Here is a 15634-nt window from a genome sequence, read left to right as displayed (position 1 = left end):
TTTGTGGATGCGTCTCTGTCGCAATGGAGTGAGTGTGAACATTTGTGAGTTTATGTACGCTACTACTCCGTGTGTGGTTAGTATGTGCAATGGGTATCCTGCTACAAGATGTGCTGTTTTTTGGACTAATTTGGTCAGTCCTGCTACATGTCTTGTGCACTGTGGTTGTCTCCTCTCTATAAGGTCCAATGGAACACTTAAGTACATTAGCACTGCTCTACCTTCCCCCTTTTTCTGAAACAGTACACCGTTTACCAAAGTGTCTGTTTCAGAAACATCCATGTAAAAAGGCAGTGAATAGTCTGGTCTGGCTAGGTCAGCTGCAGTAGATAAGGCTTGTTTAACATCTATAAACGCCTGTTCTGTCTCTACGGTCCAAGTCAGTTTACCAGACAAATTTTGCATTCCTAGAGATTTCACCATGTCTCTAAGAGGTTGTGTTCGTCCTACAAAGTCAGGAATGTACTGTCTGCTATAACCCGTCAGTCCTAAAAATGCTAACATGTCTTTAACAGTCTCCGGTCTTGTGTGTGACAGTATAGCGGACCTGTGTGTGGCTGACATGCCCGTGGACCCCTGTGTCACTACCCGTCCCAGGAAAGTTACCCTAGATCTGCAACACTGTAACTTTTGTTTGGACACTTTGTACCCTGATTTCGCTAAACATTGTAGCACTGCCTTGGTTGCCTCAAGGCAGATTTCTGGTGTTGTGGCACAAATAAGTGCATCATCCACATACTGGCTCAAAATGGAGCCTTCTGGCAGTTGGCATGATTCCAGGCTCCGCCTTAGGGCCTGATTAAACAATCCCGGCGATAGGGCCAATCCTTGAGGTAACCTGGTGTATCTGTATTGTGTACCTCTGTGTGTAAATGCACATATATCTCTGCAGTGCTCCGCTAGGGGCACACAGAAAAATGCGTTTGCTAAGTCAATGCATGTAAACCAAGGTAAAATAAACAGTATCTTTTCATGCTGTATCAGCTAAACTTTGTTAATACCTCATGAGCGACATGTGATAAAATGAGTTTGTTATTATTCACTCAAACTTCACGTGATAATTCACATCACCATGCCATGAGCACGCTGGACAGTTCAACGTTGCTCACAAGATCACACCTCACAACTTAGACCGGTATGAGTGTTTTCAAGTTGTCCCCTGAGGAAACACTGCATGTTCAGTTTACATGCTGTTGTCTCATGACTTTTGGCATGTGTATTTGACTGTTAGAGGGAGGTTTTAGGAGGTCTGTAGTTGAATTTATATGATCTAGAGGCTCCATGCTCATGGCAGCTGCAGTAGTTCTACAGCTATAAAGTGGTTTAACCCTTTCAGACAAACACCTTTCAGATAGTAAAAATGTCAGATTTACTGATACAGATTAAATAAAAACCAATGAATGGGACATGTTATGCAAAACTCACTTTTTTGCGTGCTTTTGTACTTCTAGTTGAGGGTTTCGACTGCCCCTATACACACAAAAAAAATCAATCCTTCCCCTTTTTTATTTATTATTTTTGTTAATCAGTAGAAAAGTTTGGTAGCATAAATCATATGTTTCTATGTGCCATTTGCATGCTTCCTTATTGTAATGTCACAAGAACCTCTGACAGTACACAGCAGACTTTGTCTGAAGGAAGGCTCTGTACTTACTGTTTGTGGCAAATCAGCAGATGAGGGAGATGAAAGTACTTTCAAATGATAAGTTTTAAGTTTCTATCACAGTTATGCATGCCTGAACTAGCTTGTCGTGTTTTGCCATTCAGCACTAGCTAACACGGAACTGTGGTACATGCTTAGTGTATAAATGCAATGGCCAGCAACAGCTTATTTGCATAAAAGTGTCAGAGCCCTTAAACTTTTCATTCTGAAAGGGACTTTATTTATCTTTTTTTATTTTGTGTAAAGAACTTTTAACAACGTATTTTCTAAAGACCATAGACCTACAGTATTCTAATATGTGTAAAAAGAGATATGATATGTCCCATTTAAACTAATTCAGATGGGTTTCTAATTCAGTGGCATTGACTTATCGTCTTTCATTTACTGACAACTTAAAATTGTTCTGGCTAATGTCATTTTATTTTTAAACTATAGCAAACTAATTGACTCATCTATCTTTATTAAGTTGATCTCACTAAATAAACTGTTTCGGCAAATGTTAAATAGTTGTGTGGGAAAGTGAAATTATTAACCCAATTTAAAACTGTTTCATTGAACACTGTTTTGTAAGATTACTATATTTACTGTGCTCAAATCAAAGTTACTTCCTCTTATTTGCAGCATTCTGCATGATCTTTTTTCTGTGTTTGTTTCACTTCCCTTTTTTAAGAGAACAGGACACCCTAAAATGTAGAACCTCACAGCTTTGGTCACATTTTGTTTTAGTTAAGCACAAATAAGGAGATGATTACACCATGTATGGATTGTTATAGAATGTTCTGTTCCACCCAGAAAAGGGGTATAAAGAAGGTTGTAAGGGAGGTGAGAGCCAGAGCATGCTCTCATCTTTCTATCCTCTGTATTTTTCTTGTAAACTGTATGTCCTAACACTGTATGTTAGAGATCAGACCGTTCCGATACAATATCGGTATCGGTGGAGTGCGTCCGATCTACTTACCGATTAATATTCCAGTCCACAGTCTGAGCTGGACAATAAACCCTTCATGATGTTAACACGAAACACATCACTGATCCTGACTCCAGTTTCACAGTTTACCCTGAACCCCCAGCAGCTTCAGTCTGCGGCTGCCTGAGTAAACTTTAGCTGACAACTGCCATTCGGTGTTGTAAAGGTATTAACTAGAACTGGAGTAAACTATCTAGATTAGTAAACTAATCAGATCGGAGCTGAAAAAAGTGGATCGCCCCATCACTACTGTATGTATGTCTTTATCTTTTCCAATAAATGTATTTTCTTATTACAATAACTGGTTGGCTCGACTCGTGTAATTTTCACCGCAATTTAGTGTCCAAATTCCGTCCACAATGCCTACAGCCATTTTGGTGAAAACTTTTCCCATTGGCCCCCGGGAACATCTGATTGCGTATTGGGCGTATCCTTCTGCCTTTCACTCACCAACAGGGTGTAATTATTATTTATAGGCTGCCTTCTGTTTGTATTAATGTATGTGTTATGTGATAGTTAACTGTCTGGTCTCAGTGTTGAAGGCTATAAGAGCAAGTTGCAATGTTTTTTGTGTTGCTCAGAGTGATTATATGCTGGCTTGGTCTGGCTGGTCACATGTCCATTCTTGTAAGCTCATATGACTGGAAATATGACTGATATGTAATAGTAATAAATGTACAGATACTAGTTGTTAACAAAAAAAAAAAAATATATATATATATATATATATATATATATATATATATATATATATATATATATAATGCTGTGTCCACTATGTAAATTTGATTAATATTAGACATGCCTTTAACTTTTCAGTGGACCCTAAAGTCAGCAGAAATGGCTTATTTAAAAAAAAAACTTAAATTACTGCAACACATATAAATGTATAGTAAAGTTGGTGAGACTTTTCATTTTTCAAGTTTTTATACATATGAAAAAATAATTACCTGAGCTAAAGATTTCTAGTTGGCACAGCTGGTGATGTTTTTTTTTTTTTTTTGCTACATTACAGCTGAAAGCAAGAAAAGCTTTATAGTAACTTTAATACACAGTAACATATTCCCTTTTTATTAGTAATATAATAGTAGGTTTACTTTCAAAGACTATTTTTTGTCAAATATTTCTCAAATTAAAGTCTAAATAAAGAAAATTTAAATCTTAATGTTTAATCATTTTAAATATTTTAATAATTAAAATCTGAATTAAATGGCAAGAAAACATTGCACTTTTAACCAACTGTTGAGAATCATGTCAAATCATGAATAATAAAGTGCTATAAAAAAGAGAACAACGTAATGAGAATAGAGTCTGTATAGGATAGATACTGAATATGTTTATTGGAATTTAAAAAAGTATTTCCATTTTTTATAAAACAACTCCATTACAGTTAAGATGTTTGACTAAAGAACATTCCAGACCTTTATAACCTCAATACAATTATAATAACTTTTTAGTAACCAGTATTTTTTTATATATATTTTTTTTTCTTGTCAGTTCTTAATCAATTCAAAATAATAAAATGGTAACATTGAATGTAAAAACAATCAAGGCTGTTCAATTTAACATTTTATGTTCAGTAAGGAAAGACAGGCAATAACAACAGCTCAACATGGTTAGTTCATAGTTCAACAGCATTATGTTTAATGAGAAGCATTAGCATATCCTGCATATTATTATCTGAAACATCAAATGAAGGAACAAAGATAAACTTTGTAATAGGAAAGCCGATTGATTTAGCAAAATTACTGACTAACTCAAAACACACGTTTACACAAATTATGCAGAAACACTGAATAATTCTAGCTAAAACAAAATTCTGAATATTTGATGTACAGGGGTTGGACAATGAAACTGAAACACCTGTCATTTTAGTGTGGGAGGTTTCATGGCTAAATTGGAGCAGCCTGGTGGCCAATCTTCATTAATTGCACATTGCACCAGTAAGAGAAGAGTGTGAAAGTTCAATTAGCAGGGTAAGAGCACAGTTCTGCTCAAAATATTGCAATGCACACAACATTATGGGAGACGTACCAGAGTTCAAAAGAGGACAAATTGTTGGTGCACGTCTTGCTGGCGCATCTGTATGGAACGCCCTTTGGGTCTTTACGTCTACATTGACGTCCGTGTTAACACGTCCAATTTGAACGTCTTAAGACGGCAAATCTTACCGTGTTAACACGTTACTTTTGGACGTCTTAAGACATCCAAACGTCTTAAGACGGCAAAATGTGCCGCGTTAACACGTAACTTTAAAATTGGGTGCTACCACTGCACTCACATCTGAGGGGGGGAATCCAAACACTGCAAAAAAGCCCCTCCAAAGACCCACCCTGACCTTGCCCCAAATTACTCTCACAGATAAACCCACCCGGCACACATGGACCATTGCGATTACAACTTCACAGCTGCGTATAAGACATGTGATGCATACGTATCCTCACAAACAGCCTACGTAGAGCCCATGTGACCACAACGTAGAGCCCATGTGACCACAACATAAAGCACATGTGACCACAGCGTAGAGCCCACGTGACCACAACGCAAACCCTACATCAACAAGGGGTGGGTACATTTGAGGCAACCAATAGTATGGAAGTACTATCATCTAAACGTCTTAAGACGTCCAAAAGTAACGTGTTAACACGGTAAGATTTGCCGTCTTAAGACGTTCAAATTGGACGTGTTAACACGGACGTCAATGTAGACGTAAAGACCCAAAGGGCGTTCCATACATCTGTGACCAAGACAGCTAGTCTTTGTGATGCATCAAGAGCCACGGTATCCAGGGTAATGTCAGCATACCACCAAGAAGGACCAACCACATCCAACAGGATTAACTGTGGACTTTGGGTGCTAACCCGGATTTTATCCAAAAAAACATAAAACCACGGCTGCCCAAATCATGTCAGAATTCAATGTGCACCTCAACCCTCCTGTTTCCACCAGAACTGTCCGTCAGGACAATAAATTATTGTGGTCTAAAACCAGGTGTTTCAATTTCATTGTCCAACCCCTGTACAGTTGAAGTGGATTTTCTTGTTCAGTATTTGATACTCTTCATTTTCCTCATTTCTTACTCCTTCATTTATAAACACAGTGGGGAACTGTAAAAAGAATAATCACGCAGGCAAGAAGTGCTGTTCTTATAATGGAGAGCCAGTGCAATATGATCATCTGCTCCATGCAGTCATCACCTGTATGGAAAAATACAGTTGTTTTATAACCAAATGCAGTGTTTTAAAAAGGGTATGCACTAAAAACAGAGAAGAGAATTCATGTTTTTGATTAATGTTTTAGCATTGCACACTTGCTCTCTTTACTCAATAATTAGTTTGAAAGAAGACTGTTTTTAGTATCTGTTTTTCAAGTGGGGCATACTGTAGAGCCAGGCGGACACTTTGAGTTTTTTTTTACTCAGGTGCATTGTGGAGATTTTACACTGCATGTTTGAATCGTTTATCGTTATGCTGCAATTCATATGCTCACATTGTACGATCCGTCTTACACGCTGCAACATGGGGCTCACACTGCACATCAAACACAGCCCGTAGGCACAGCTCTTTCTGTGTACAAGGTGCTCGGTTCAGCAGAATATTGAGAAAGTGCATAGTTTCGCTAACTTGCCCTGTTTTGCACTAAAATTACATGTAAAAAAGAAGACAGGTGCATGAACTCGCAGGTGGCTAAGGTTACGTGGACTATACGCTACGGTTTGTCCATTTTACACAGGGAATTGGAGCTTAGTATTCTGCTACTTCAGTGTACTCAGTGTACTTTATGTGTATTCAGTGATTTGGATTTTGTCTGCTGGTTAATCAGGTTAAATATCCAGTATCATTTTATTGTGGTCTATGCAGTCTACAATACTCTTTTATATTATATGTAGATGGATGATATGAAGGGTTTTCGTGACCGGCTGCACATATCATTTCAGGGCTTCAGTGAAATCTCCTTAAAAAAGTTTCTCCATATATCCAGAGGCAAGATATCCATATGAGAAAGGTCATCACTCCAAAAGAAAGGCTTTTTATGGGTATGTTTTAAGTGAATTTCGGGAAAACAGGATGTGACGTTAAGAAATTGGCTCGCAAAGACAGCTCATACTGTGAGACAAGCTACTAAAGTTTCTGGCACTTCAGAAATCCCTCCTCACGTCAGATTGAGCTTAAAATCGGGCTAAAAATCACACAGTGTCCGCCTGGCTTAACAAATTTCAATATACAATACCAGCCAAAAGTTTGGATGCGCTTTCAATTCAGTGTTTTTTTCATTATGTTAAAATTGTCTGCATTGTAGATTAAAACTAACGTCATCCAAACTATGAAGAAAAACATATAGAATTATTTGTTAAACAAACAAACGAAAAAAAAAAAAGCTTTGGCTTTTTATTTCAGTCAGCTTTATGAGGTAAAGTCATCTGATATTTCTTTCAGTTAACAGCTGTACTGAACTTGTCAAGATATAAATAATTGAATTTCTTTTTTCTTAATGTGTTTAAGAGCATCTTTTATAAAGTAGAGTTGGTATACAGTGAATAGTCCTATTTCAGTCATGTTGTAATCCACATTATGGCAAGACCTACTCAACTAATTAAAGGAAAATAAAAAAAATACTTAAAAAAAATTATCATCAAACATTATGATGAAACTGGCACTCATCAGAACCACCCCAAGTCATTTGTGTGTCATCTGTGTCATTTCTGACCCATTTGAATAAATTTGATGCAGTGTCATAAAAACTTTCTTTTAAAAACTTTCTTTTTATATAGTCACCAAAGCAAATTACACTAATCAATTTATCTCAGCAATATGAGTGTTTTTACCTGAAAAAAACACCACATATAAGATGCAAATAAACATACAAACAGTAAAACGTAACAAGGAATTCTCATTTTAAACTAAGTATGTTTTATCCTGTGAGCCAAGTTGAAGAACTGCTCATCTGATTTATCAAATTTACCAATTTACCAAACCAAATGTTGATATGATAGAACTAAAAACTCTATTAAACTCAGATGAGGAGAGATTAGGAGCTGTTTTAAGGAAAACAGGGCTGTAAAAGCTCTGCTTTTTGTAAAATTGCTATTTGTATTTATTGTAATACTAGTGTTTTACTGAGCTATTAAACACTTACTGCACAGATAAGAAGCTTTTTCTTTACTGAAAGTACCTAAAACATTTGCACACTACTTATATATTGCATATTTTATAAGCATAATGATTAGTAGTAATCAAAAACAAGAAATAATCAATCATAAAATAAACTGATTTTAAAAGAACAAAAAAAAACGTAACACATTTGTAAACAGAGGTGGTGTGCATATAATGCACATCAAATGTCGAAATGTTATGTTTTAAACAATTAATTTCACCAGAAATATTCATTCACTAATATTTGAGAGTGAGTTTTTTTATCATGCAAATTTACAAAAAAACATTTCTTCCTCTTTTTAAAGTTGTACTTTACAAAATAGCTAATTCTCTGTACCATGCATAGCCCAGAATAGTAACATGTTACTAAACATAAAATTACCTTTAAATGTCAAGCTTGTTCCATTTCCAAACAGTATCTCTCCACATGCAGCTACAGCACAGTAATAAGTTCCATCAGAGAGGCTGAGGTTGTTCTTGGGGAGTTTGTAGATACAGCTCTGTGTAGGAGAAACAGTCTCAGAGCTTTTCTTACACTGATCACTCCTGTTTCCATGAGAGAAGATGATTCCTGGATCAGATTCTCCTGATCCGTGTCTGAACCAGTACACACTGTGATCTTCTGAACAGCTCAAAGGTTGAACTGAACACTGGAGTGTAGCAGAGTCTCCACCCTTGATCACTGTTTCAGTCGGGGGATTGTCGTTCAACTTGTCAGCTTTAATAAAAAAAAAAAATGTGGTATTTATAAATAATATAATATAAAATTATATGATAGAAAACCTTGATTGGTGTAAAAACAGATATAAATGTCCTGAGTAGAAATTAAACATAAATTAAAATACAGAAACATAAGAGAACACTGTATACCTTGCAAAAACAAGAGAGTTCCAGATCCAAATTCCACAATATTGGATATCACTGTTCCACAGAAATAAGTTCCTTCATCCTCTTGTTTGGTTTCACTAATACTGAGATCAAATGTACCATCCACAGTAAAACGACCAGCAGCAAAATCCAAGGCAAATCTGGGTTTCTTATTGTCCGTAAATGACCTCACAACAAATTTTGGTCCCTGTCCTAAACTCTGCTTATACCAAACTAAAAAATGACTTGTATTCTCTTTGTCCAAAGTTTGATCGCATTTTATCGTAACCTTATTTCCAATCTTCACAGTTTGAACCTGAAGGCCAGAACTTTCAGTTTTCACTGGAAAAAAATGAGACATATTTATAACATCAGTAATAAAACATTTTTTTTCAAAAAACTTGTATAGGGAAATATTAACCATTTCACTTACCTGTTGTAAACAAGCAAAGAGCAGCAATGAATGTGATCATTGTTCCTGTTTAGACACTGATGCAGAGAGATGTGTTTGAACGTTGTTGTACACCGTGGTTCAAATACAAGCCCGGTGACACACCTGATTGGACACTTTGAAGGTACTGATTTCATTGGTCCAGAGGGGAAAAGGGTAATTCCTTTGCATTTGTATTAAAACCACATGCAGTTGTGGTTTGAAGGTTGCATACACTTTTTTATGGATCTAAATGTCAGTCTTTTATTTATTTATTGTTTTTATTCTTGCTGGTTGCATCATACCCAGATGCATTTGATAGCAGATCTGACCTTTAACCTTTAGAAACTTTTACTCTTCTAAAGATTACAAAGTAATCAGTCACCGATGTCAGATATTATCATTTTCAGAAGATTCTACACTAATCAAATTTGTCTTCATTTGCTCTGTAAATGTTACAATTTTTTTGATGTTTGCATTAATTTGATTATGCTTTGATAAAAAAAAAAAATATTAACCTAGCACCTGTAATGTTTTTGTCTTGTAAGACCTTATTAATCTTGAGATGTCTTATTGGGAAATTGTCATTAAGGGAATTTTTCAGTGCAATCATTTTTATGTTGGGACATATTTTTTTGAATGTATTGATAAATTAATTTATGATGTGACATTTACAATATTTGACAGTAGTCTAACTAAAGTATAAAAAAACTCTAATACTGTGTTGTTGTAGATTTCTTTTCCTCTCCCCTGCAGAATAAAAATAGAAAAAGAAAAAAAATACATCTGTGTTGTTATTACACTCTAAAAAGTGATTCTATGTTTTAGTAAGGACAACTAATATTATTACGTTGCGTGAGTTTGAGTTTTTGATTGACAGATCTGCATATTGTGATTTGTCTGCGAACCAAAGTACACAGATACATCATGAACCTGTGAAGGCGCTGCAGAGGTGAAAATTTCCACAATTAAAAAAGTTTTTTAAATGTTAGGAAATGTTTATAAAAATAAAGCAAGTTTCATTACTTCAAAGGAACACATTTCAGCTATCCATTGAAAAAAAAATGGTTTAGGGTTAAGTGGCTCTTTAAAATAAGTTTTTCTAACCCTTTGTGTGAGAATGGGACGGACCCCGATGCAGTTGCTGATATTCCTGATATTTAATGAAGACAGGTATAATGAAGAGTCATCAGAGAGCAAGAAAAAAAACATAACATAACTCAATAATACAAGTATAATATATAGCTATAACTATAATTACATAGTATAATATATGTATTATTATCAGGTAATAAAAATGTATTAATATTTAATCATTTGATTCTGTAGTTTTTAATAAAAAATAAAAAATATATTTTCTGTAAAATCAAAAGTTAAAGCTGTTTACTCACAGGATATTAATATATTACATTTAGACAAAATCCAAAAACAAACATGTTGTAGGCCTTACCTTCTAAAATCAGAAGAGTCCCCGATCCAAACTCCACAACATTCCACTTTCCTTTTCCACAGAAATTTGCACCCATGTCGACTTTTTCTACCTTGTCAAACGTTCACACCTTATACTGAAGCACCATTCCTAAACCCTATTTGTATCAAACTAAACCAGCCTTGCTGCCGTTCGCAGTGGCTTGGTCACACTGGAAGGTCACATTTTCTCCAAGTCTTGATCTTTGAATTTGGAGCTTGGCCATGTCAGAGGTTTCTGCTATTTTAAAAAGAGATACAGGTATAAACCTGTATAAAAGTTGTGCAGCACGTTCAGAACTAATCATTGAGGTTATAACAATCTCACTCATAAATTTACTCACTATTTGTTAAGAGGAAAAGCGTAAAAATTAATTTGACCGTTTTTGCTGGTCTCCCAGTGAGACTGTAAGACCTTTAGGTTTGTGTGTGATCTGGACTCACTGTGCAAAACTGTGAAATGACTGTTGTTCTTTGGTTCAGTAGTGCAGAGGAAATGGTGTCATGTGACAAGTGTGTTATTTTTTTGTGCATACATATGCTGAACGGTTGAAGGTGTTAAGTTGAAGAAGCATTAGGAAGGTCATGTAAAAAAAAAATGAGGGAACACAACACATTAAAGCAAGTTCTCATCTTAAATAAAGTTTTATAGATCTGTAGCTGTATGAGAGTGCCTCATACTGCAGTCACAAAATATAATAAATATATATTAACAGCTTAATATAAACTAGATCGAGTAGATATTTATTACTTATTAACTGCAGCTACAAAGTAAAGGCGTGGCTGTTGGCTTGTGGTCATGGCGCTGCACCATGTGCTCACCAGTCATGTGCACCATGCCCTCTGCAGACAAGATGAAAAAAAAAAAAAACGCACTCTAAAACACCTTGAGGCCCACTTGACAAGTTTTTGAGAACGTAAGCCCCTGTCAACTAAAACATACAGTACTGTATGTGCCAGTATACAAACTGCTGCAAACGTATAAAACAATCTGGCTAAGTGATCTATTCGTCCAGACCTTTTCTCTGTAACTAGATAACAAAATAGAGTAGAATAGAAAGCAGCAGAGTAAGAAAAACTGTGCTTAATGTTGTTAAAACAGTACTATAGTAATTTGCTCATCCAAACTCAAAGATAATATAATAACATGAATCAGTTGGACAGTTCTAAGACATATACAACAGTGGCTTGCACTTTTTTTCACTTTGTCATCTTACAACCTCAAATGTAAATGTATTTTATTGAGATTTCAGATGATAGACCAACACAAAGAAGCACATTTGCCCCGCTCCCCCACATATTTGTTTAGTTTTTTTTTTTTGCCTTTTTTATCATACTTACATTCATTTCTAATTAATAAACATATTTTAATATCAGACAAAAACAGAACACAAAAAAATCCATCCAAACTAATCTTGCTCCATGTGAAAAAGTGTTTGCCACTGAATCTAATCATTTGGTTGTGTCTCCCTTGGTGGCAACCTTCAATCAAGCTTTACCGATAACTTGTAATAAGTCTGTGGAGGTATTTTGACACATTCTTTTCTTAATTTTTGTTGTTTAACATTGAAGAGTTTTCCAGCATGAACATTCTGTTTAGGATCATCCACAGCATCTCAATCAGACTTTGTCTAGGCCACTTCAAAATCTACATTTTGTTTTATTTTTTTCAGCATTCTGAGGTGGGCCTCCTGGTCTGTTTCGTATGCCTGAGCTTAATGTCATGAACTGATGTCTGTACATTCTTTTTCAAGCTTTTCTGGTAGAGAGCAAAAATCATGGTTTCATCAATTACAGCAAGTTATCCAGGCCCTGAAGCAGCAAAAAAGCAGCCCTTTCAGTATGATGTTTTTCTTAGTGAAATGCCAGAGCAGTCCAGTCTATTTTTATTGTCATTGAATTAAAAACACTGATCTTAACTGAGGCTGGTGTGGCCTGCAGTTTTTTAGATACTGTTTTTGGTTCTTTTGTGACCTCTTGGATGAGTTGTCCATGCCCTTTTGGAGTAATGTTGGTAGGCTAGTCACTCCTGCAAAGGTTCACCAGTGTTCTATGTTATCTCTGTTTGTGAATAATGTCTGTCACTGTGGTCTCAAAAATCCCAAAGCCTTAGAAATAAATTTGTAACCTTTATCAGACTGACAGATGTAGTCTGACATAATGTGCTGCTTTTTAAAATATTTTTTGAGCTACTGTGTGTATGACCGATTGAGACAAAAATAGATAGAAATGTATAACATCACACCAATGTCAAACGTCAACGTCTTCGTCAACGTCTTCAATCTTCCGAAGTTCAGTCATGTGACTCCTTTGCTGCGTTCCCTCCACTGGCTTCCTGTTGCCGCCCGCATCCGATTCAAAACCCTGACGCTGGCCTACAAGGCAAAAAACAGACCAGCACCTTCATACCTGATGGCGATGGTCAAAGCCAGATCTGCACCAAGAGCTCTTAGAGCTTCCAGTACAGCTCGGCTCGAACCTCCATCACTCAAAACACACAGAAAACAGACATCCAGACTCTTCTCTGTGCTGGCACCAAGGTGGTGGAATGAACTTCCACTGGATGTCAGAACAGCAGAGTCACTCACGGTCTTCAAACGTCGACTGAAGACACATCTTTTCAAAGAGTTCCTAAACTAATAATAAAAAAAAAAATAAAAAAAAGGTTCCTAGGGTTCTTAACATGATTAAGCTCTATGTATCTCTTGATCCTAGTCTACAAACTAGCTTTGGATATCTTAAGTAACTTTGAAGCACTGTTGTAAATCGCTCTGGATAAGGGCGTCTGCTAAATACCATAAATGTAAATGTAAATGTAAAAATCAGGGGTGCAAAAATACCAGCTGAAAAAAAAAATTACCAGCGTGTTTTAACATTTCGTGTGTGTAAATTAACTTCTCGTGAGCACAGATGGAAAACTTGTGAGCAAAAAAAGGGAATCATGTGCACGCTGAACAGAATATTGCTCTCAAGCTTTATTTTCCTCCTCTCGACTGTTTTTTTTTTCTCTCAAATTCACAGTTGACCTTGTGCACCATGCTTTACCTGAGGCTGTTGTTTTTTCTCAAGAGACTTTTTTGCGCTCAAGTTCTGAACAGTTTAGGGGCAGGGTCAGAGTCACCTCCGTCAGCGAATGCTATTGGATGATGTTTCCAGGGTTTGTGATGGACCGCCTACCTCCAAGATCTGGCTATGCTGCTGGCTGACTATGCTAAAATCCAAACAAACAGCTCTCCAGCGCTGTTCGCACGGGTTCCGCAGCCTGAAGCGAATGGCTCTCTGGTGCTGTCTGTCCCGGGTTTAACACCTGTTAAACCATCTAGGGTTAGGCTGCAACATAAAAAAAAGTGTCTCCCCCTCCCCAACCTTCCCAAACCTTTAACCCACCAGACCAAACACAGACACAAATATATATATTAGCCTCAGATGTTTTATTTAGTTTTTCTTTACGGAAGCAAAAGGCATCAGGGATGGTCTCAGCCCAAAATAACATTAACATTCCACCCCAAACTAAATTACTTAAGAAAACAAAGAAAATAAAATACAATACAACAACTCCCTAACAAAAACATAGACAAAACCCCAAAAGAAATAGGCTACACCCCCTACAGCTTCCAAGCAAGTTTAGAAGCACATAGAGAGCAGGCCACACTGCTCCACTTCATGGTCTGGCTGGTCTGGTAATAGCAAGGAAAAAGGAGGAGGAGCCCAGAGGTAGTCAGCCATCTTGATTATATCCCATCCTTCAACTCCAATCCAACCAATCAGAACAGAGTTTTAGTCCAGCTCAGCCAAGCACACCTGTAGACCATTAGATAGTAGGAATCGAGAGAGCTCAGAAGGTATGAGTAAACAAGAGAGAGAAAAAGAGATAGAGCACATGAATAAACACTCTGCACGTAACAAGCGACCAGTGTTGAACCTACAGCAGACAGCGCCGGAGAGCCATTTGCTTCAGGCTGCAGAACCCGGGCAGACAGAGCCGGCGCGCCAGAGAGCGGGATGTTTGGATGTAAGAATAGCCAGCTAGCTAACTCTTCTGCTGTCCTTCTTTCTCCACTCTTCCCTGGCACTCTTGGAGGTAGGTGGTCCGTCACAAACCCTCGAGATATTGGCCAATATCATTCGCTGAGGGAGGTGACTTTGATCCCGCCCTCAAACTGTCAAAACTACCCCTTTCAAAACTCAAGTGCACTCGTTTCACATTTGTGCTCATGAGAAGTTACTTACACACGCAAAATGTTGAAACACCCTGGTTAATTTTTTTCATCTGGTATTTTTGCACCCCCGACTTTTGACATTGATTTGACGCCACAGAAATTCTAATAAACTGTACAGTACTACTGGTTTTACTACTGTTGATGTGTGGTGCAGCCATCTTGGATTCTAAACTCAGCGTTTTAGAAAGTCCAACTTGTGGTGGTGTTCTGGTTGAAATTTTCTACAGGAAATAGGACATTTTTTTTGTTTACTATGTTGTCTTTGACTAATATTAAAATTTGTTTAATAAACATTCAAAAAATAAGAAATAATTAAGTAGGCAAACACTTTTTCACACCACTGTACATGCATAGAGGGATTAGACACAAGTGAAATACATAATCAGTATTAAATCACAGATGAGACAGATTTACGCTCTGACTATAGCAACAGATGCAAAAATGTGGTGAAATGTGACATTTGACACCCTAATAAGAAAAGGATTATGGAGATTGTAGTTGAGTATGTAAACAGAGATGGAGGAAAAACACAGAAACATGACAGTAATGGGAATTATTTAATCAATGAAAATATTTAAAACATACATAGACTCACAACAAAACATAAATTTGTCCTAACACATAATCTATCATTTCCACAGTAAACACTAGTTATTTAATTGGCTCAAAAAAAGGAAAAAAAAACACTACAAATTTGCTATACATTTAATTTATAAAGACTTATTTACACTGGAAAAAGCTGGAAGGATGTTTGCTGATATGATAAACTGAGTCTAAATTATGCACATAACACATTATATAATGGCATTTTGGTCAGTATAATTTAACCCAAAGAGCTGTGTAGTTGTACATCATTTTTCTGCTTGA

At 36.5% G+C, this 15634-nt stretch overlaps 1 protein-coding gene across 1 annotated transcript; it reads right to left on the bottom strand.

Annotated features, from left to right (window-relative positions):
* Positions 1-4261: 4261 nt before the first annotated feature.
* Positions 4262-9215, bottom strand: LOC125803842 (uncharacterized). The gene is made up of 4 exons (XM_049482177.1): positions 9084-9215; positions 8654-8992; positions 8166-8501; positions 4262-5827 (listed from the first exon to the last, which is right to left on the bottom strand). The coding sequence occupies exons 1-4, from the start codon at positions 9121-9123 to the stop codon at positions 5715-5717; spliced, it is 828 nt and encodes a 275-aa protein (XP_049338134.1). The 5' UTR covers positions 9124-9215; the 3' UTR covers positions 4262-5714.
* Between the last annotated feature and the right edge of the window lie 6419 nt (positions 9216-15634).

Source organism: Astyanax mexicanus, chromosome 8, assembly GCF_023375975.1.
Source record: "Astyanax mexicanus isolate ESR-SI-001 chromosome 8, AstMex3_surface, whole genome shotgun sequence".
Classification (NCBI taxonomy): Eukaryota; Metazoa; Chordata; class Actinopteri; order Characiformes; family Acestrorhamphidae; genus Astyanax; species Astyanax mexicanus.
This window is presented reverse-complemented; position numbering and strand designations above follow the sequence as displayed.